This window comes from Oncorhynchus mykiss, chromosome 27, assembly GCF_013265735.2.
Source record: "Oncorhynchus mykiss isolate Arlee chromosome 27, USDA_OmykA_1.1, whole genome shotgun sequence".
In the NCBI taxonomy this organism is placed as follows: domain Eukaryota; kingdom Metazoa; phylum Chordata; class Actinopteri; order Salmoniformes; family Salmonidae; genus Oncorhynchus; species Oncorhynchus mykiss.
This window is the reverse complement of record NC_048591.1, coordinates 23449156-23471905: the sequence shown is the minus strand read 5'-3', so window position 1 is coordinate 23471905 and position 22750 is coordinate 23449156. Positions and strand designations below refer to the sequence as shown.

The following is a 22750-nucleotide window of genomic DNA, read 5'->3' as shown; positions in this document are numbered from 1 at the left end:
GCCAGTACTAAGCCATGTTACAGGCTCTTTTATACCATTAGGTGCTGATGATACTGCATGCATTAAATATCACAACCCCGCCACCCTAGATTTAAAAATATATTTGAAAAAACATCTACAAAAGTCAGAATGGTGACTTACAGAATGGGCAGACATAGATGGAGGTACAATGAGAACCACATGCGGGGGGATGAAACTGGTTGAGATTACATCAGGACTGACAAAAGCAAATGGGGGATGAAGTCAACCCCGACTCCCCATCAGCCAACACACACACACACACCAAACACCGCGCGTCTTATTAATAGTGGTCCTGCTCTCTGGCCCACCATCAACCAAACAGCTGTCAGAGGGAGTAATCCATACGGTTTAGCATAAGCTTCTTTCAGTGGCATTGAAAAGAAGAGAGCATAGCACAGATACATTGATATTCCAACACTTCCAGATGGATGGGAAGAGTTCTGACAACTCCGCATGACCACTGTCAAATTAAGTGGACATACAGTGCCTTGTAAAAGTATTCATCCCCCTTTACTTTTTTACAATTTTTTTGCATTACAACCTGTAATTTAAATATATTTTTATTTGGATGTCATGTAATTGACATACACAAAATAGTCCAAATTGGTAAAGTGAAATAAAATGACTTGTTTTAAAAAAATTCTACATTAAAAAAAAATTACAAATGGAAAAGTGGTGCGTGCATATGTATTCACCCTCTTTGCTATGAAGCCCCTAAATAAGATCTGGTGCAACCAATTACCTTCAAAAGTCTCATAATTAGTTAAATAAAGTTCACCTGTGTGCAATCTAAGTGTCACATGATCTCAGTACACACACACACACACACACACACACACACACACACACGTTCTGAAAGGCCCCAGAGTCTGGAACACCATTAAGCAAGGGGCACCACCAAGCAAGCGGCACCATGAAGACCAAGGAGCTCTCCAAACAGATCAGGGACAAAGTTGTGGAGAAGTACAGATCAGGGTTGGGTTATTAAAAAAATATCCAAAACTTTGAACATCCCACGGAGCACCATTAAATCCATTATTAAAAAATAGAAAGAACATGGCACCACAACAAACCTCCCAAGAGAGGGCCGCCTACCAAAACTCACAGACCAGGCAAAGAGGGCATTGATCAGAGAGGCAACAAAGAGACCAAAGATAACCCTGAAGGAGCTGTAAAGCTCCACAGCGGAGATTGGAGTATCTATCCATAGGACCACTTTAAGTCGTACACTCCACAGAGCTGGGCTTTATAGAAGAGTAGCCAGTAAAAAACATTGCTAAAGAAAAAAAAAAGCAAACACGTTTGATGTTTGCCAAAAGGCATGTGGGAGACTCCCCAAACATATGGAAGAAGGTACTCTGGTACTCCGACTAAAATGTAGCTTTCTGGCCATCAAGGAAAATGCTATGTCCGGTGCAAACCCAACACCTCTCATCACCCCGAGAATACCATCCCCACAGTGAAGCATGGTGGTGGCAGCATCATGCTGTGGGGATGTTTTTCCATCGGCAGGGACTAGGAAACTGGTCAGAATTGAAGGAATGATGGGTGGTGATAAATACAGGGAAATTCTTGAGGGAAACCTGTTTGTCTTCCAGAGATTTGAGTGGGATGTAGGTTCACCTTCCAGCAGGACAATGACCCTAAGCATACTGCTAAAGCAACAATTGAGTGGTTTAAGGGGAAACATTTACATGTTTTGGAATGACCTAGTCAAAGCCCAGATATCAATCCAATTAAGAATCTGTGGTATGACTTAAAGATTGCTGTACACTAGAGGAACCTATCCAACTCAAAGGAGCTGGAGCAGTTTTACATTGAAGAATGGGAAGAAATGCCAGTGGCTAGATGTGCTAAGCTTATAGAGACATATCCCAAGAGACTTGCAGAGGTAATTGCTGCAAAAGGTGACTTTGTGTGTGGGGGGGGGGAGGTGAATAGTTATGCACACTCAAGTTTTTTGTTGTCATCTTATTTCACAATGAAAACATTTTGGATCTTCAAAGTGGTAGACATCTTCTGCCAATCAAATGATACAAAACCCCCAAAATCCATTTTAATTCCATGTTGAAGGCAACAAAATAGGAAAAATGCCAAGGGGGGTGAATACTTTCACAAGCCACTGTAAGTGTGTGACTACTGTACTGCATGCATGAGTGTGCCTTCGAGAATGTATATCAGTGTGTGAGAGTGAGTGTGTGTGTGTGTGAGAGAGAGAGAGAGTGAGAGTGAGTACTTGTTTCTTACCATGGACCTGTAGCATGGCTGAAGCCTCCGTCTTGCCCACGCTGTTCTCAGACATACAGGTATAAGTTCCCTCGTCCTCCTCTCTCACCCCGGTCAGACGCAGGCTGTTGTCACTGCGGATCTCAAACCTGGGACAGAGACACACAGAGAGTCAAAAGTATTTGCATTAAGTAAACCATTGAGAGAAGTTAGACAGCGTTCTGAAATATTTTCATAAACTAAACCTGGGAGAGATTGAAACAGAGTCAAAGTATTTTCCTAAAGTAAACCAGACAGAAAGACCAGGGCTGTGTCGAAAAATCCATACTTGCATTCTAAATAGTGGGCATTTTAGGTATGCGAAAATAGAAAGTTTGATAGTATTTGAAATTTTGAGAATTCGAGTAAGCTTTAAATGCCAGGATGTTATACTAATTTTGGGTTTTCATCTAGTAGAATTCACTGCATACTTTTGAAGAAGAGAATCGTCATCGTCATTCAGACTCACGAGTGTTTGACAACAGCTGATAATGAGATAATGGGATGCGCTGTACCCAAATGAACAAATGGCGGGAATCAACGTAATTGTGCATTAGATGAGGCATTTTTAGGATAGGTGAGCCCAGTATGTTGATAATAATAATAATAATAATAATAATTGCTTACCGCATTGGTCTTTACTAAACAGTACGTTCTATATAGTATGTACTATGATTAGTTCACAGTATGTAGTTTTAGTAAGTAGTAGGCAAGACAGATTTTGGACATGGCCCAGGTGTGACAACCACTGCCTTTGAACTATGTAAAAGTGACCTTGAATGTACCTGACCCTCTGACCCATCAAAATGTAACTGTATGAAGTCATCTGAAACTGCGGATCAAAAAAAAGATAAAAGATGAAAACCTTATAACTTAATAGATCTGCAGAGAAATATGCACAAGCCAACCGTGTTTGAGTCAAACAGCCAATCAGAATGGGCAGAGTGAGTCACCGTAGTTACGGTAAAATCATAATAATATTTAAACATTTTGCTCCCGGATGATCTTCCAACTATCAAGTTGCAGAGTCACAGGAGGAACATTACCAGTCAAGAGTTTGGACACACCTACTCATTCAAGGGTTTTTCTTTATTTTTACTATTTTTTACATTGTAGAATAATAGTGAAGACATCAAAACTATGAAATAACACATGAAATCATATAGTAACCAAAAAAAGTGTTAAACATAAAAATATATTTTATATTTGATTCTTCAAAGCAGCAACCCTTTGCCTTGATGACAGGTTTGCATACTCTTGGCATTCTCTCAACCAGCTTTATTAGGTAGTCACCTGGAATGCATTTCAGTTAAGTGTGCCTTGTTAAACGTTTATTTGAGAAAAGTCTTTCCTTCTTAATGCGCTTGAGCCAATCAGTTGTGTTGTGACAAAGTAGGGGTGGTATTTGGTAAAAGACCAAGTCCATAATATGGCAAGATAATGGAAAGTCGATCATTACTTTAAGACAGTCAATGTGGAACATTAAGAAATTTTTAAGTTTATTTAAGTGCAGTCGCAAAAACCATCAAGTGCAATGATGAAACTGGCTCTCATGAGGACCACCACAGGAAAGGAAAACCAGAGGTACCTCTGCTGCAGAGGATAAGTTAGAGTTACCAGCCTCAGAAATCGCAGCCCAAATAAATGCTTCACAGAGTTCAAGTAACAGACATCTCAACATCAACTGTTCAGAGGAGAATGTGTGAACCAGGCCTTCATGGTCAAATTGCTGCAAAGAAACCACAAATAAAGGACACCAACAAGAAGAGACTTACTTGGGCCAAGAAACACAAGCAAATGGACATTAGACCAGTGGAAATCTGTCCTTTGGTCTGTCGAGTAGAAATGTGAGATTTTTGGTTCCAACCGCCGTGGCTTTGTGAGACGCAGAGTAGGTGAATGGATGATCTCCACTGTGAAGCATGGAGGAGGTGGTGTGGTGGTGTTTTGCTGGTGACACTGTTGGTGAATTATTTAGAATTCAAGGCACACTTAACCAACATGGCTACAACATTCTGCAGCGATATGCCAATCAATCTGGTTTGCGCTTAGTGGTACTATCATTTCTATTTCAAAAGGACAATGACCCATCACACCTCCAGGCTGTGTAAAGGCTATTTCAAATCAAATTTTATTTGTCACATACAGAACGCACCCTTGTGGGGCCCCCCAGTGTTGAGGATCAGCGGGGTGGAGATGTTGTTACCTACCCTCACCACCTGGGGGTGGCCCATCAGGAAGTCCAGTACCCAGTTGCACAGGGCGGGGTGGAGACCCAGGGTCTCGAGCTTGATGACGAGTTTGGAGGGTACTATGGTGTTAAATGCTGAGCTGTAGTCGATGAACAGCATTCTCACATAGGTATTCCTCTTGTCCAGACAGGATAGAGCAGTGTGCAGTGTGGTTGCGATTGCATAGTCTGTGGACCTATTGGGGCGGTAAGCAAATTGGAGTGGGTCTAGGGTGTCAGGTAGGGTGGAGGTGATATGGTCCGTGACTAGTCTTTCAAAGCACTTCATGATGACAGAAGTGAGTGCTACGGGGCGGTAGTCGTTTAGCTCAGTTACCTTAGCTTTCTTGGGAACAAGAACAATGGTGGCCCTCTTGAAGCATGTGGGACCAGCAGTCTGGGATAAGGATTGATTGAATATGTTCGTAAACACACCAGCCAGCTGGTCTGCGCATGCTCTGAGGACGCGGCTGGAGATGCCGTCTGGGCCTGCAGCCTTGCGAGGATTAACACGTTTAAATGTTTTACTCATGTCGGCTGCAGTGAAGGAGAGTCCACAGGTTTTGGTAGCGGGCCGTGTCAGTGGCACTGTATTGTCCTCAAAGCGTTCAAAGAAGTTATTTAGTCTGTCTGGGAGCAAGACATCCTGGTCCGCGACGTGGCTGGTTTTCTTTTTGTAAATCGGTGATTGACTGTAGACCCTGCCACATACCTCTTATGTCTGAGCCGTTGAATTGCAACTCTACTCTGTCTCTATACTGACGCTTAGGTTGTTTGATTGCCTTGCGGAGGGAATAGCTACACTGTTTGTATTCGGTCATGTTTCCAGTCACCTTGCCCTGGTTAATAGCAGTGGTTTGCGCTTTCAGTTTCGCGCGAATGCTGCCATCAATCCATGGTTTCTGGTTTGGGAATGTTTTAATAGTTGCTGTGTTGCTATTTGACCAAGAAGAAGAGTGATGGAGTGCTGCATCAGATGACCTGGCCTCCACAAATCACCCAATCACAACCCAAATGAGATGGTTTGGGATGAGTTGGACCGCAGAGTGAAGGAAAAGCATCCAACAAGTGCCCAGCATATGTGGAAACTCCTTCAAGACTGTTGGAAAATTATTCCAGGTGAAGCTGGTTGAGAGAATGCCAAGAGTGTGCAAAGCTGTCATCAAGGCAAACAGTGGCTACTTTGAAGAATCTAAAATATATTTTTGGGTTACTACACGATTCCATATGTGTTATTTCATAGTTTTAATGTCTTCATGATTATTCTACAATGTAGAAAATAGTAAAAATAAAGAAAAACCCTTGAATGAGTAGATGTGTCCAAACCTTTGACTGGTACTGTACATGTCAAAACTGATGAATCCTCACTGGCCTCCCATTCATGAATTTGTATTGGCTGAGGGAAGGGAAGGCATGAATTAATGAGTAATTACTGTAGCTGTGCTTTCTAGGTCACATACTTTAATCGCATATGCATCCCTGGTGAATGGGCTTCCCTAATTCTGTCAGTCTGTCTGTACTTCCAGCACTCCATCAAAAGCATCCCCCTATTTATTTCTGCAACACATTCACTCATCACAAATTGTAAGCAAGCTAGCTACAGTGCCTCCTAAACACATGACTGACATCAAAAAGGAGGGTGGGCTATCAACTGATCATTCAAATTGATGATTGATCTACATCTGCTAGTTAGCTAGTGAGATTTATTTGACTGATTATGATTTATTTTCAATGCTTGTATAAAATAACTACATAATATAATATTCATAATCTTCTATCTCATGATATATGGCTGGCTGACTGACTAGTGGCTTGTGTGGATATTTTAGTATATGGTGGTTAGCTTGCCTGTGTTGCTGCTGCCCTGACACGTGCAACTCTGACTGAAAAAAACGGTGAGTTTGGGTTGGAGGGTCGTTGATGCAGCGTCTCCTCTCTATGTCTTTCTGCCTCTCTATGCTGTGTGTATCAGCTAACCAGAGCGAATATGATTGATGATGTAAGCTAAAGCGGGTGTTAAATGAAATATTATGCTACTCTGACAATACTGTTGATATTTAAACTAGGTAGCTAGCTACACATACTCAAGTAGTGATCGCATCTCTCAAGCCATGCATGTTTGGATACCATCTGTCAATGTGTCCTCACCTCCCGCGGGGGAGCTCTGCCTGCTCTCGGCGCCAGCGTACCGTGGGAGCGGGGTCTCCATGTACCTCACACAGGAAGTCAATGGTCTCTTCCTCCATCACCACCTGGTTCACCGGCCTCCGCATCATCACAGGACGCTCTGCAAAGAGAGACCCAGAGTTACACACGAAGACACGTGCACACACACACACACATTCACACACACACACGACTCACCATACACCACCAACTCAGCAGGATCACTGTCCCGCTCTCCCACCACATTGGTGCCCACACACACATACATGCCAGCATCACTCTTCCTGGTGTGGGAGATCATCAGCTTGCCCCCACGCATCTGAAAAACAAGACAGTGATGACAGGTCATCATATCACGTCATGTTTTAGCCTTTGTGCTTTTCAGAGGAGAGCCAGTACTTCCACCATCTGACATCAGCACTACAAAATGCATAGACAGTATCATTAATGATTCCACCATCAACAAATATCATTAATGATTCCACCATCATCAGCATGCATCATTCATTATATTAATGGCCTTTGAAACAGTTTGGGTTGACTTGGGATTGAACTGCACTGACTCAGTGAGCTTTGGGTTGGAACTTGTGTATGTAAACTCTAATGAGCTTGATGCTGTAACGAGGGGTCCTAGATCAGGGGTCATATAGGCGAGACTCACAGAGATGCGGTCATCCTTGTTGCTGACGCGGGCGTTGTTCCTCTTCCAGGAGACGGTGGGCTCAGGGTGACCGCGGGGGGGAACACACTCCAGGACCGCTGGCTCACCGGCTGCCACCACCACATCACTGGGGGCCTGGCGGAAGTCATCCCTCAGAACTTGGGAGAGGAGAGTATTGGCATGGTTTAGTCTATCTATTCATATTACCATTATTTTACCAGGTAGGTAAAACTGAAAAAAATAGACAGACTCAAACCACAGAATACAGCTGATCGTTATTATCTATTAATTGATTACAGGCATGTTATTAAGAATGTTGTCTTTCAAATGCAAACTTCTGTATATGAGATAAACAGTGGGGCAAAAAAGTATTTAGTCAGCCACCAATTGTGCAAGTTCTCCCACTTAAAGATGAGAGGCCTGTAATTTTCATCATAGGTACACTTCAACTATGATAGACAAAATTAGAAAGAAAAATCCAGAAAAATCACATTGTAGGATTTTTAATGAATTTATTTGCAAATGATGGTGGAAAATAAGTATTTGCTCAGTAACAAAAGTTTCTCAATACTTTGTTATATAAACGTTTTCTGTAAGTCTTCACAAGCTTTTCACACACTGTTGCTGGTATTTTGTCCCATTCCTCCATGCAGATCTTCTCTTGAGCAGTGATGTTTTGGGGCTGTTGCTGGGCAACACGGACTTTCAACTCCCTCCAAAGATTTTCTATGGGGTTTGTAATCTGGAGACTGGCTAGGCCACTCCAGGACCTTGAAATGCTTCTTACGAAGCCACTCCTTCGTTGCCCAGGGGGTGTGTTTGGGATCATTGTCATGCTGAAAGACCCAGCCATGTTTCATCTTCAATGCCCTTGCTGATGGAAGGAGGTTTTCACTCAAAATCTCACGATACATGGCCCCATTCATTCTTTCCTTTACACGGATCAGTCGTCCTGGTCCCTTTGCAGAAAAACAGCCCCAAAGCATGATGTTTCCACCCCCATGCTTCACAGTAGGTATGGTGTTCTTTGGATGCAACTCAGCATTATTTTTCCTCCAAACACGACGAGTTGAGTTTTTACCAAAAAGTAATATTTTGGTTTCATCAGACCATATGACATTCTCCCAATCTTCTTCTGGATCATCCAAATGCTCTCTAGCAAACTTCAGACGGGCCTGGACATGTACTGGCTTAAGCAGGGGGGGGACACACGTCTGGCACTGCAGGATTTGATACCCAGGCAGCGTAGTGTGTTACTGATGGTAGGCTTTGTTACTTTGGTCCCAGCTCTCTGCAGGTCATTCACTAGTTCCCCCCATGTGGTTCTGGGATTTTTGCTCACCGTTCTTGTGATCATTTTGAACCCATGGGGTGAGATCTTTAGTGGAGCCCCAGATCGAGGGAGATTATCAGTGGTCTTGTATGTCTTCCATTTCCTAATAATTGCTCCCACAGTTGATTTCTTCAAACCAATCTGCTTACCTATTGCAGATTCAGTCTTCCCAGCCTGGTGCAGGTCTACAATTTTGTTTCTGGTGTCCTTTGATAGCTCTTTGGTCTTGGCCATAGTGGAGTTTGGAGTGTGACTGTTTGAGGTTGTGGACAGGTGTCTTTTATACTGATAACAAGTTCAAACAGGTGCCATTAATACAGGTAACGAGAAATCTTGCTTGTTTGTAGGTTACCAAATACGTATTTTCCACCATAATTTGCAAATAAATTCATTAAAAATCCTACAATGTGATTTTCTGGATTTTCTTTTTCATTTTGTCTGTCATAGTTGAAGTGTACCTATGATGAAAATTACAGGCCTCTCATCTTTTTAAGTGGGAGAACTTGCACAATTGGTGGCTGACTAAATACGTTTTTGCCCCACTGTATACATCAGAATTGGAGTACACATCCATTACCAATGCAGTATTCTGTCAATGTCATCACAAGTGCAATGTCAAATATTGTCCTTGAAATCAATTTGAGCATATTTTATATGTAGAGTTTCTGTTTGAAGGTTAGACGAGAGGAAAACGAGGTGATTGGGTGAGAGCAGTACATTGTGTTGTGCTTGTACATGACAGTTCAAATCCCTGGCAACTTCCTTGCTGTGCAGTGTTTTGATGTTTCCTGTGCCGCATCCTATTCTGCAGTCTCTACTGCCAAAGTGTATGAATAATTCATATCTTAGTCCAACACAGAATAAACAAATGAAAAATGTAACGTGTCAGAGGGAAAAATGGCTCACACATTAATGCAATGCTTCTGTCTCATACTGGAAACTATGATAATACACATCTCCGCACTAGCTAATTTCCCCCCAACATCGGACACCCCCGAACTTCGGACACTCTCTAGCGTTTGGAGGATTAAATCACGTCAACCTCAACATTTAAATGGCCTGGAAAATAACGTTTTTGCGAATAAAGACACCTTTCTAGCTATCTGACCACCGATTTTCATTGAAGTAAGTATATATATATATATATATATATATATATATATATATATATATATATATATATATATATATATATATATATATATATATATATATATATATATATATATATATATATATATACACACACACACATACACATCTATATATATATATATACACACACACACACACACACCTATATATATATATATAGATGTGTGTGTATATATATATATATATATAGATGTGTGTGTGTGTGTGTGTGTGTGTGTGTGTGTGTGTGTGTGTGTGTGTGTATATATATATATATATATATATACACACACATACACACACATTTTGTGGGACACACTGTATATTGTAAAATTCAACTGTACAACAGACCAATCATTTAATATCCAACTTTTAACCAAAAGTATTCATACTCATGTTAGAATTAAACTTTTATCTACTTTCTCAAAACATAAGATTCATCTGTAAAACAAACAATGAGACACTGTTTGGTTACAACACTGAAGAAGATGTTGAAGAACCATTTTTAAGAGACTACAGGAGGGTGCACCAGGTTACGCAAAGAAAGGTTTACAGGCAAGTCGCTTTTTTTACTGGAAGGCGAGCCAACTACCTAGGAAACACTTCAGATACGAGGTTGGGGTCTCTGTTTTTAAACAAAATTTGAAACAGATACAATTTTGTTCAATTACAAGATATAAGGTGGCCAATAACTGGAGACCGTATGCCGATAATACAGGCTGTCGTTTTTTGCTAAAACGCTTATCAAAAAGCTAATAGTAGTAGCATTTCCACTGAAATGTCAAACATGCTAATTGCTAACCCGTTAGCTAACATTTTTACGACACCAAATCACAAAACATTGATGGCTTGATCACAATATAACATGGTTGAAGGTAATATATTTCTTAAACGCTGTTGAATATGCCGATAATATGGGGTGTTACGCTACAAATATGACAGTTTGACACAACGAACGACAAAACTAAAAAAGGAATGTGATCTTTGTCACTGTCACACAATGAGGTTAGCAGCCTTTTCTATGCAAATGAAGACCGGATGAGATGCTTGACTTGGCAGCCTCAGGTCACCTGTGCAGCACTACTACTCCAGCCTTGAAAATTCTCTCTCTCTCACACATACTACTTCAGAATAATCAATGTCTCTTCTTATACCTTTATAAATATTTCAGGTTGGCATTTTACAAAGTAAAGAATCAGACCAAGACTATCTGCCTGCCTAACTATCCATCTGTTAACACAGTAATGCATCAACACCCAATCAAATTAATTAGCACCGCAAATATGCTGTGAATTAGTCCAATCTCAAACATCAATTAATCTAAACACATTAGTGAACTAGTCCCGTCTACCAACTGTGCATCTCTCCAGCTAAGCCACACTACCCCGTCACTTATCCCCTGACATGTGTTTGACAGATCCCTCCTCAGCACAGCAGCTATTTGTGTCTTTTAACATGGCATTTATATTTCACAACCACAGTGACTGACTGACTACCATCTCATTTAGTTTATCACAGCCATCTAGAGCGTATAGAGTGTCTTCCTTCTGTCTTAAGTTGTAAGGGCTGCAATTATCTTGGGAAACGTGATGCTATGAATATTCCAATCTCTGAGAAGCTGACAAATGGTGGCTGAGCCTTCGCTGAGCAGGCTGCGTTTCAGATCCGCTGTCAGGATTGAAGTGGTCATCTGTCGATCTCCCCCTCCCTCTCGCCAGCCCACCAATGAGACAATCTGTCACACACTCTCTGCCTGCCTGAAGTCGCTGCCTGTTCAAATGCAGCAGTAGCTCTACTTTTGATCATGTGGAGGCATTTCATCTGTATTATAATGAAGCACATTTAATTCCCCAACTGAAACTAGGCTTTTGTCATTGACGTGACATTTAAACTTTTAGAAAAGTCGACTTCTGTTTCCCATTTGTTTCAAAAGTAAAGTCTTGTACAGAACATTAAAAAGATTGTCAGAATTCTTCATCATCAACTGGAGTTTTTTCTGTCTCAGATTGTAATACACCCACCACATCTGAATCTAAGATACACAAGGCCTATCAGCTCATCCAACTAGTAGGAGTTGCTCACCTACAGTCTGGGGTGAGTTAAGTACATAGGCAGGGGGGAAGTTTCAGGGGACATTTAGTAGCACGCGGGGCCTGGACATCTGTCCCTTCAGGGGTCTAACGGAACCCCGACCTCCCATCCCACACACAGAACAAGGAGACCAACACAAGATCCCCCCCCCCCCCCCCCCCCCCCTCTTAAGACGAGAGATGGATGAACTATAACTTGTCAAAGCACACACCCTTCCCAACAGTCTGTTCAGTAGTCCCAACTCAGCTGGCTGCTTGTTTGAAAAGCTTCAGATAGCTGAAGGCTAATTGAAAGTGGTGTATTATTTTTAGAGCTCAGTCTGTAAAGGGCCGGTGCAGAGACGAGACCGGGAGCACAGAGACCATCACTACCCAGCCATGTTGAGAGAACTGAAGAGAAGACATGGCTATAGAGCCAATGAGTTAATCCCTTTCATTTCACAGAATTCACACACTATTATAGTTTTATGAAATAATGATGGCACCACAGGAATCTCCTGATATTCTCAGACAGACAGATGGCCAGGGAACTTCCTGAGGTAAAGTCCAAAACACAGTATTTCTACCAGACCTGATTCACACGGATGGTGAGTAAGTACTAGGACTTCCTGAATCTGAACTATCCCAACCTTACCTTACAGTGACAAGAGTGGAGAACGGGGCACCTAATGTCCTGGGCTGGCCTGAGGATAAATAAAACCCATATTCACCTCCTGCTATTATTTTAGCTCATTTTAAACAGTGTGGTTAAATGACTAACCATTATGCTATATGTTTACTACTATAATAACTGTTACATGAGTCATTTAGCAGACGCTCTTATCCAAAGCGACTTACAGTAGTGAGTGCATACATTTTTTCATGTTTCAGGGATATACAGATTAAGAGATTAAGAATATCCCCAGAATATTCACCACTGTATCTTTAAGTGACATTAATCTCAATATATAGTGTTTAGCAAGAGTGCAGCTTTAGTGCAGTCGAAGTGGCCATCTGTTAATGTTTTGAAGGGGGGAGTTGGGAGAGTAGTCATGGTAATAATGGGCTTCATAAAAATAAAGTAATGGTCTGAATTGCCGTGTGGCCCTTGTCAGTCAGTTCACTATGAACACCACTACACCAGCAGACTAAACATCAGTCAGTGATCAGATTCACTGAACAGTCTAAAGGCAGGATGGGAGGAGTAGGGTGATTGGGGAAGAGTGTAGGGAGAAGGTGAGGTTGGAAGGGGACTCGAAAGGTGGCGTAGGGGACAGGGTTGAGAGATTGGGCAGAGTTTGGGGGAATTTGTCAAACGGGATGTTGGAGGGACAGAGTGCAGGTTGACTTTAATTGGGATGAGTCTTGTCCTTGAGGCAGAACTGAGAGATATCCGCTAGATGCAAAGTCAGAATTGTCTATATTGTAAAAAAAATCATGAAAAACAAAAATGTGATTTTTGGTATTAATTTAAGGTTACTTAGGCATTAGGGTTATAAGTGTGGTTAAGGTTAGATTTAAAATATGATTTCATGACTTTGTGGCTATGCCAGCTAGTGACCACTCTGCAGAGCCTCCTACAGAACAAGATTCATGATGAAAAAACACTAAACAGCGGACAAAGTGGGGAGCTGTGTACAGCAGCACAAGACAGCTCCCGCTCAGCCCAGTCCGAAGCTCTTCTCTGTCCTGGCACCCTCCCCCTTTCCTAATAGCATCGACTTTGCTGATAACATCTTTATTGAGGGAATATATACTTGCTACGATTGTGATATGTAGTTGTCTCAACGAGTTATCTTAAGATAAACACACTAATTGTAAGTCGCTTTTTGCCAACGCTGCATACGACTATACCAGTCAGCTAATACAGGACTATTATAGGCCCAATGCACTACAGGACTATTATAGGCCCAGTGCACTACTTCTGTGAAAAAATGTTTTATTTAGTTTTTTATATTAAAAAAACAACTGTATTCTGCTTTTTCAGGGCACCCTCAGCACCCCTACTTCCCAAGGCAGGTCCTAGAATAAAGTGACCTGATGGCCAGCCAGCCATTGTTCTTTTGTCTCAGTACAGTAGGAGTAAACCGATTAGAGGTGGTCTAATGCCATCTCTCTGCTACTGCCGTGTCATGGCTAATAGAGCCAGCGGGATTGATTTAATCCAGCCATTGTCTGTGTCTACTGAGGTTAAAGAGGGACTCAGGCAGTTCTAGGTCTCTTGAGCCCGTTGTGTTTGAATGCTTGGACGAGCGGTAAACTCATGCCTACAAATTCATCCTTAGGCACTTGTTAAAGCCAACTCGATTATTCAAAATCTTGAATCCTTTATGTAAATAATTATGAGAAGAAAAAGAGTAATGTAACGTAATGTAAAGTAGTATCCATGATATCTGTCCATACAGAAAGCATCTCGTCTGCATTTCTTCTTCAGGGTTTACATAAGAGACCGGTGGCAGAGTCGTAGTGTAGAAGAGGCCAAGAAACAAGCTACAGCCAAAAAATGTAATTCCTTCATAAAAAACCCCATCAGGAGAAGACGGACATCGCTGTAAAGCCCTTTTAGCAAGTAAAAAAAAATAAAAATGTTAAACTTTATTTTGAATCCAGCTCAGATATTGCTACAATGGAAAGGCAAATACCTGTGGAAATTTGTGAAAAAAATAAATAATAAAATCACCCAATTAACTCTTTAATCATGTCCCAGTTTACCCATTTGCTTATGGCCTTGCCTACACCTAGCGACTTGTTTTTTAATTATATGAGCAAAAAAAATATTACATTTGATTTGGAACGGCAAACCAGACAAAATTAAAAAAGGGTCGATTTATATAAAATATACATTTGGAGGGCAGAAATAATTTAATTTTAAAGCATTAGACCTCTCACTAAAGGCTTCAGTCATACAAAATATATATTTACATCTGAACTGGTTCTCTAGCAGATTAGAAAGAATGTCTCACCCCATGTTCAAGAAGGGCATTTACCCTTTATTCAGATTACAACATTTCCCTTTTGGTTATTTGAAAATGAAATACTTTCCAAAATGTCACTATTTTTAAAACAAGCCATAGAAAGTTGGTTGCAATTTCAGGTTAATCCACCAGAAAAGACAGAACAAATATTATGGTTAAACTCAAATATACTAATTGATTAAAAAAAATATTAAAAAAAATAATAATAATAATTATACGGTATAATCTTTGTAAATTATATCATAAATAGGACTGGTGGAATTGTCACACATGCAGCTAACAAAAATATGGATATGTGTCACGCCCTGACCTTAGAGAGCCGTTTTATTTCTCTATTTGGTTAGGCCAGGGTGTGATGTGGGGTGGGCATTCTATTTTTTGTTTTCTAGGTTTCATTATTTCTATGTTTCCCTGATTTGGTTCTCAAATCAGGGACAGCTGTCTATCGTTGTCTCTGATTGGGAATCATACTTAGGTAGCCCTTTTTCCCTCATTTCAGTGTGGGTAGTTAACTTTGTTTGTGGCACTTAGCCATGTAAACGTCACGGTTGTTTCTGTCGTTTTTTTTGGCGAATAAAATAAAATGTACGCTCACCACGCTGCACTTTGGTCCACTTCCAACGACACCCGTGACAACATGTCTGATCTACCCAAAATTAAAACCAACTAATTGCAGCATTACTGCACAAATGGAAGAGGTTTGTGGAAGGGGGAGAAAGTAAGAAACTTGTCTGTTGGCCGTGCATTAAAGACCATAATTGGTTAAACAAAATTCTGATAAATAGTGCCATAATCATTGCAAAATAGTTGGGGAAAGATTTTCGATTTGTACCGATTCTATGGCACATGGTTTATGAACTGATACAAAATTATGCAAATGAGCAATAGAAAAATCGATCGCGCAAATGTCAACATTCTGAATTACAACATTTACCTGGAGCTAACTCCACAAATTGCACTGCTGGGTGATTTGAAAAGTCATAGTCAATCGATCAATAATATTACACTTAGCACAAATGTTTACAATCTGTAGTTTTGTAAAAAAAATACTAAAAACTGGATGGTCTTCAGGGATCGATGGGAGGGGTTGAGGGTAGCTGAAGGATGGACAAAAACAAGCAAAAGATAACTTCATGTGTACAGACTAAGGTTTGTTTCAAATCTAGCATATTTTATTTAACTTCAAGAGAAGTGAATATTACATTTGATGAAATATATTAAATGAAACTAACCAAAAATTCAGTGTGTGTAAAACCACCACACTAGAGCAGATAGCCTAGAAACAGTGCATTCGGAAAGTATTCAGACCCCTTGACTTTTTCCACATAGGTATGTTACAGCCTTATTCTAAAATTGATTAAAAACATCCCCTCAGAATGCTGCCACCACCATGCTTCACCGTAGGGATGGTGCCAGGTTTCCTCCAAATGTGACGCTTGGCATTCAGGCCAAAGAAACCAAATCTTGTTTCTAATGGTCTGAGAGTCCTTTAGGTGCCTTTTAGCAAACTCATTCTGTGCCTCAACACAATCCTGTCTTGCTTTTTGCTCTGACATGCACTGTCAACTGTGGGACCTTATATAGACAGGTGTGAGCCTTTCCAAATGATGTCCAATCAATTGAATTTACCACAGGTGGACTCCAATCAAATTGTAGAAACATCAAGGATGATCAATGGAAACAGGATGCACCGGAGCTCAATTTCAAGTCTCATAGCAAAGGGTCTGGGAGGGATCTTTACTTTACATTGTAGAATAATAGTGAAGACATAACTATTAAATAACACATAAGGAATCATGTAGTAACCAAAAAAGGGTGATCAAATCAAAATATATTTGAGATTCTTCAAAGTAGACACCTTTTGCCTTGATGACAGCGTTGCACACTCTTGGCATTCTCTCAACCTGCTTCATAAGGTAGTCACCTGGAATGCATTTCAATTAACAGGTGTGCCTTGTTAAAAGTTGATTTGTGGAATTTTCTTCTTAATGTGCCATTTGAGCCATTCAGTTATGTACAGTATACAGATGATAGCACTATTTGGTAAAATACCAAGTCCATATTATGACAAGAACAGCTCAAATAAGCAAAGAGAAATGACAGTCCATCATTACTTTAAGACAGTCAATCTGAAAATTAAGTATTTTGAAAGTTTCTTCAAGTGCAGTCGCAAAAACCATCAAGCACTATGATGAAACCGGCTCTCATGAGGACCACCACAGGAAAGGAGACCCACAGTTACCTCTGCTGCAGAAAATAAGTTAATTAGAGTAACCAGCCTCAGAAATTGCAGCCCAAATAAATTAAATTCAAGTTCAAGTAACAGACAACATCAACTGTTCATAGAAGACTGCGTGAATCAGGCAGTCATGGCCGATTTTCTGCAAAGAAACCACTACTAAATGACACCAAAAAGAATAAGAGACTTGCTTGGGCCAAGAAACACGAGCAATGGACATTAGACCGGTGGAAATCTGTCCTTTGTTCTGAGGAGTCCAAATTTAAGATGGTTTGGTTCCAACCGCTGTGTCTTTTTCAACAAGACAATGAACCAAAACACACCTCCAGGCTGTGTAAGGGCTATTTGACCAAGAAGGAGAGTGATGGAGTGCTGCATCAGATGACCTGGCCTTCACAAATCACCCGACCTCAACCTAATTGAGATGGTTTGGGATGAGTTGGACAGCAGAGTGAAGGAAAAGCAGCCAACAAGTGCTCAGCATATGTGGGAACTCCTTCAAGGCTGTTGGAAAAGCACAGCAGGTTAAGCTTTTAATACATATGCAAAATAAATCTAAAAACCTGTTTTCCCTTTGATATTATGGTGTATTGTGTAGATTGAGGAAAAAATATAATTTAAATCAATTTTAGAATAAGGCTGTTACCTAACTAAATGTGGGAAAAGTCAAGGGGTCTGAATACTTTCCGAATGGACTGTATCAACAGAACACAAACAGACTCCTGTAAATTCTATATGACAGTATGATAGGTATAGTATTTTAAGCAGGTGTGTTGACTAATTAGTCTGGCTGGTGGTATTCATGAGATTTGGGTGGACAACAACAGCCTTTAACAACCCTGAAAGCCAGCCATCCTATTAGCTCCTCAGTGATTTAAGCCACAGTGTAACAGCTGCAGCAGTACTAATTACTGCTCACAAAGGGGGGGGGGGGGGGGGGCTCTTCCTCCCTCCACCTGTTGTTCCTAGTATCCACACTTCTAACACTATCCTCAACCCACCACAACCTGGTGGGGAGGGGTGAAGCTAAGAACACCAGTGATGCTTAAATGTTTTTCTCTGGAAACTGTTTTGCTCTAATATTTGAAGTTTCTCTAATATTTGATGTTCTTCTGTTTTTTTGTATTTATTAAAGGATCCCCATTAGCTGTTGCCAAGGCAGTAGCTAATCTTCCTGGGGTCCAGCAACATTAAGGCAGTTATGAGTGTGGAAATATCACTTATTATGGAAGCTGAACTAAAGCTGGCCCTATTTTTGAACATGTGCTGTGATGGAGGTCAGTGAGCCATGAGCAGTTAGAGAGGCTGAGGTGGCTTGGCTGGCTTTGTGCTCTGGTGAAAGACAAGATGCAGGCAAATTGCTGTTTTCTGTTTTTAACAAGGAGACATTCCCTAATCTGTTACGCTTGTTTTCCTAATCAACACACTCCGCTAATCCATTTCCTAATGCCAGAAAGGGTCTGCATTCAGCCCAGTGTCACATCACACTGACACAATTACAAGGGGAAAGAGAGAAAACAGCATACCACAAAGTCGTAATTGGCTTGATCAAATCAAATGTAAAAAATCATTTTTTTAAATTTAAGTTTAGGGTAAGGCATAAGATTAGCAGTGTGTTTAATGTTAGGATTAAAAACAGATTTTAAGAAGAGGAAATGTAGAAACAGGCTGGGTTCATGACTTTGTGTGTGGTAACTAGTGACAACAACTTGAGACTGAGGGCCATGATAATAGTGGGGTGGGCATGTAGCCTAGTGGTTAGAGCGTTGGGCTAGTAACCAAAAGGTTGCTGGATCAAATCCCCGAGCTGACAGTAACAGTAAAAATCTGTCATTCTGCCCCTGAACAAGGCAGTTAACCTACTGGGGCGGCCGCCCCACTGAGACCTGTTGCAGAAAGAAACAAACACCCACAGGTGGGCGCACACAGATGGGCACACACAAACAAAGTCATGAACCCAGCCTGAAGATTTCCTCTTCTTAAAATCTGTTTTTAACCCTAACATTAAACACACTGCTTGAAAGTACTTTTTACTTCACTACTTCACTACATTCAAAAAGATAATTATGTATGGAGTAAAAAGTACATTTTCCCTGGCACCCAAAAGTACTTGTTACTTTAAAAAAAATGGTTAGCAGGACAGGAAAATGGTCTAATTCACTCACTTATCAAGAGAACATACCCATTGTTCCTGTTCCCAAGAAAGCTAAGGTAACTGAGCTGAACGACTACCGCCCCGTAGCACTCACTTCCGTCATCATGAAGTGCTTTGAGAGACTAGTCAAGGACCATATCACCTCCACCCTACCTGACACCCTAGACCCACTCCAATTTGCTTACCGCCCAAATAGGTCCACAGACGATGCAATCTCAACCACACTGACCTAACCCATCTGGACAAGAGGAATACCTATGTAAGAATGCTGTTCATCGACTACAGCTCAGCATTTAACACCATAGTACCCTCCAAACTCGTCATCAAGCTCAAGACCCTGGGTCTCGACCCTGCCCTGTGCAACTGGGTACTGGACTTCCTGACGGGCCGCCACCTGGTGGTGAGGGTAGGCAACAACATTTCCACCCCGCTGATCCTCAACACTGGGGCCCCACAAGGGTGCGTTCTGAGCCCTCTCCTGTACTTCCTGTTCACCCACGACTGCGTGGCCACGCACGCCTCCAACTCAATCATCAAGTTTGCGGACGACACAACAGTGGTAGGCTTGATTACCAACAACGACGAGACGGCCTACAGGGAGGAGGTGAGGGTCCTCGGAGTGTGGTGTCAGGAAAATAACCTCACACTCAACGTCAACAAAACAAAGGAGATGATCGTGGATTTCAGGAAACAGCAGAGGGAGCACCCCAATATCCACATCGACGGGACAGTAGTGGAGAGGGTAGTAAGTTTTAAGTTCCTCAGAGTACACATCACGGACAAACTGTGTGGTGAAGGCGCAGTAGCGCCTCTTCAACCTCAGGAGGCTGAAGAAATTTGGCTTGTCACCAAAAGCACTCAAACTTTTACAGATGCACATTCGAGAGCATTCTGTCGGGCTGTATCACCGCCTGGTACGGCAACTGCTCCGCCCACAACCGTAAAGCTCTCCAGAGGGTAGTGAGGTCTGCACAATGCATCACCGGGGGCAAACTACCTGCCCTCCAGGACACCTACACCACCCGATGTCACAGGAAGGCCATAAAGATCACCAAGGACAACAACCACCCAAGCCACTGCCTGTTCATCCGCTATCACTCAGAAGGCGAGGTCAGTACAGGTGCATCAAAGCAGGGACCGAGAGACTGAAAAACAGCTTCTATCTCAAGGCATTCAGACTGTTAAACAGCCACCACTAACATTGAGTGGCTGCTGCCAACATACTGACTCAACTCCAGCCACTTTAATAATGGAAAAATTGATGTAGAAATGTATCACTAGCCACTTTAAACAATGCCACTTAATATAATGTTTACATACCCTACATTACTCATCTCATTTACTGTACTCGATACCATCTACTGCATCTTGCCTATGCCGTTCTGTACCATCACTCATTCATATATTTTTTATGTACATATTCTTCATCCCTTTACACTTGTGTGTATAAGGTAGTTGTTGTGGAATTGTTAGGTTAGATTAGATTACTCGTTGGTTATTACTGCATTGTCGGAACTAGAAGCACAAGCAGGGTGGTTAGAGCGTTGGACTAGTAACCGGAAGGTTGCAAGTTCAAACCCCCGAGCTGACAAGGTAAAAATCTGTCGTTCTGCCCCTGAACAGGCAGTTAACCCTAGGACGTCATTGTAAATAAGAATTTGTTCTTAACTGACTTGCCTAGTTAACCATAAAGGTAAAAAAATAAATAATAATTGCGACACTCGCATTAACATCTGCTAACCATGTGTATGTGACAAATACAATCTGATTTGAAGTTGGATTTTACAGGGTGACTTTCACTTCTACTAGAGTCACTTTCTATTAAGATATCTTTACTTAAAAACTCAAGTATGATAATTGGGTACTTTTTCCACCACTGGTCGTGGGTGACATATACAGCAAGTAAAATGACAGACTTACTGGCTACTTCCAGCGAAGCGTTGTGACTGACAGCCTCTCCTAGGTAGTTACGTGCCACACAAGTGTAGACGCCCTCATCTGGTTTAGAGCGTCGTCCGTGGACGATACGCAGGAAGAAGAGGGAGCCGCTGGGAAGGAGCATGCGGTGAGACCGAGGGTCATCCCGGTCTGTTTCCACCCGCACACCGTCCTTGTACCACTCCACAGTGGGGTTAGGCCTCCCCTCTGCCTTGCAGTTAAGGGTGGCGGGCTCCCCCTTGGACACGATCAGGTCAGAGGGGTTCTCCACGATCCAAGGTGGGCTGTCCTCAAAACGTGCCCGGGACCCTGCGAGGTGAAATAAGGTTACTATCCATGTAGCTGTCTATCAGTCATTCATACTGTAGCCCAAACCTGCCATGTCTGAAAGAAAACATCACAACACAATGTAATCCCATTGAGAAAAAAGGCAATAGAAAAGCCCTGACAGGCAAACCCAAATCTATCATCTCCACTGACATGGACGTAACGATGCATGAAGTCTGAGGGAGAGGCAGATGGGTTGGACAAGAGAGAAATACATCTGTCGCTCACCACTGAGATCTGCTACTGATGCACCATGATAGTAAAGCTGACAAGGCTCAGAACTTTAGTACTGAAGATCTCATGTTGTTGTTTCTCCCCAGGGTGGATTTTGACTCCGTAGAGATAAATCACATCTTTCTTTCACCTTATAGGCCTCTGTTATTCTACTATTTAAATAGACACCTTTTCAGACAGCCCCTTTAGCATAGTTAAGGAAGTATCCTTGTATACTGTTCACACCGTAATGACTACATCATACCATATAGCCTTTTAACCACATCCATTGAGATGTCAATTGTCAGTAATGGTAGGTACAGTAAATCCTGCAGAAGAAGACAGGTTTATTCTGATGGGGTATTTTCAAAAGGAGGAAGAAGCCACAGGAGATCTGGCCAAACTTCTGAGATGGTAATAGCCAATCTCAATGTCAATCAGGATTTCAGCAGAGAAGACATGAAGGCCAGTGAGACGCTAACTAAAACAGAGAGAAAGCCAATAGAGAGTGAGAAATAGAAAGATTGAGAAAAAGAGAGAGCACTCTCCCATATCCCTCCCTCTTGAGATCCATTACTGTTACCCTCTGCTGTATGGGAGACGAGTACTTCTCCAAGCCAAGGGCTTTAGCTAAGCTTTTAGAGTAGATGCTCTAACAATGTGCACTACAGTTGTGTGTCTGGAATGTGAATCATTAAAATGAAGTAAAAAGGCCTCCAGTGTGCTGTGTATGAACAGATTGATTGTAAAAACAAATCTCTATGGTTCTCCTTTGTTTAATTGTGATCTTATGTTTTCCTGTCCATCTGTTTTTTGCTTACTTGTTTGCCCGTTTATAAAACTTCAACTGAATAGACCAGCAATGAAACAGTTAAGATTTCTGAATCCAAATGTTCACCATGCCATTGAATATCATGAGTTATTTTTACTGCAGTCAGTCTATAATCTCCAGTGAAGTGAACATCTTCCATTACCAGAAGCATTTGGTGGGGAGGAGCATACAGCAACATATTGACATACAGTG

The 22750-nt window shown here is 41.6% G+C and overlaps 1 protein-coding gene across 2 annotated transcripts in view; it reads right to left on the bottom strand.

Annotated features, from left to right (window-relative positions):
* zgc:77784 (uncharacterized protein LOC402947 homolog) overlaps positions 1 to 22750 on the bottom strand; it is a 67398-nt gene that overhangs the window by 21625 nt on the left and 23023 nt on the right. For both annotated transcript variants that reach the window (XM_021588051.2, XM_021588050.2), the window contains exons 2-6: positions 21169 to 21495; positions 7344 to 7501; positions 6881 to 7001; positions 6665 to 6803; positions 2269 to 2396 (exon numbers count right to left, since the gene is read on the bottom strand). In XM_021588051.2, the coding sequence (XP_021443726.2) occupies positions 2269 to 2396; positions 6665 to 6803; positions 6881 to 7001; positions 7344 to 7501; positions 21169 to 21495 (873 nt within the window). The remainder of the gene's footprint in view (positions 1 to 2268; positions 2397 to 6664; positions 6804 to 6880; positions 7002 to 7343; positions 7502 to 21168; positions 21496 to 22750) is intronic.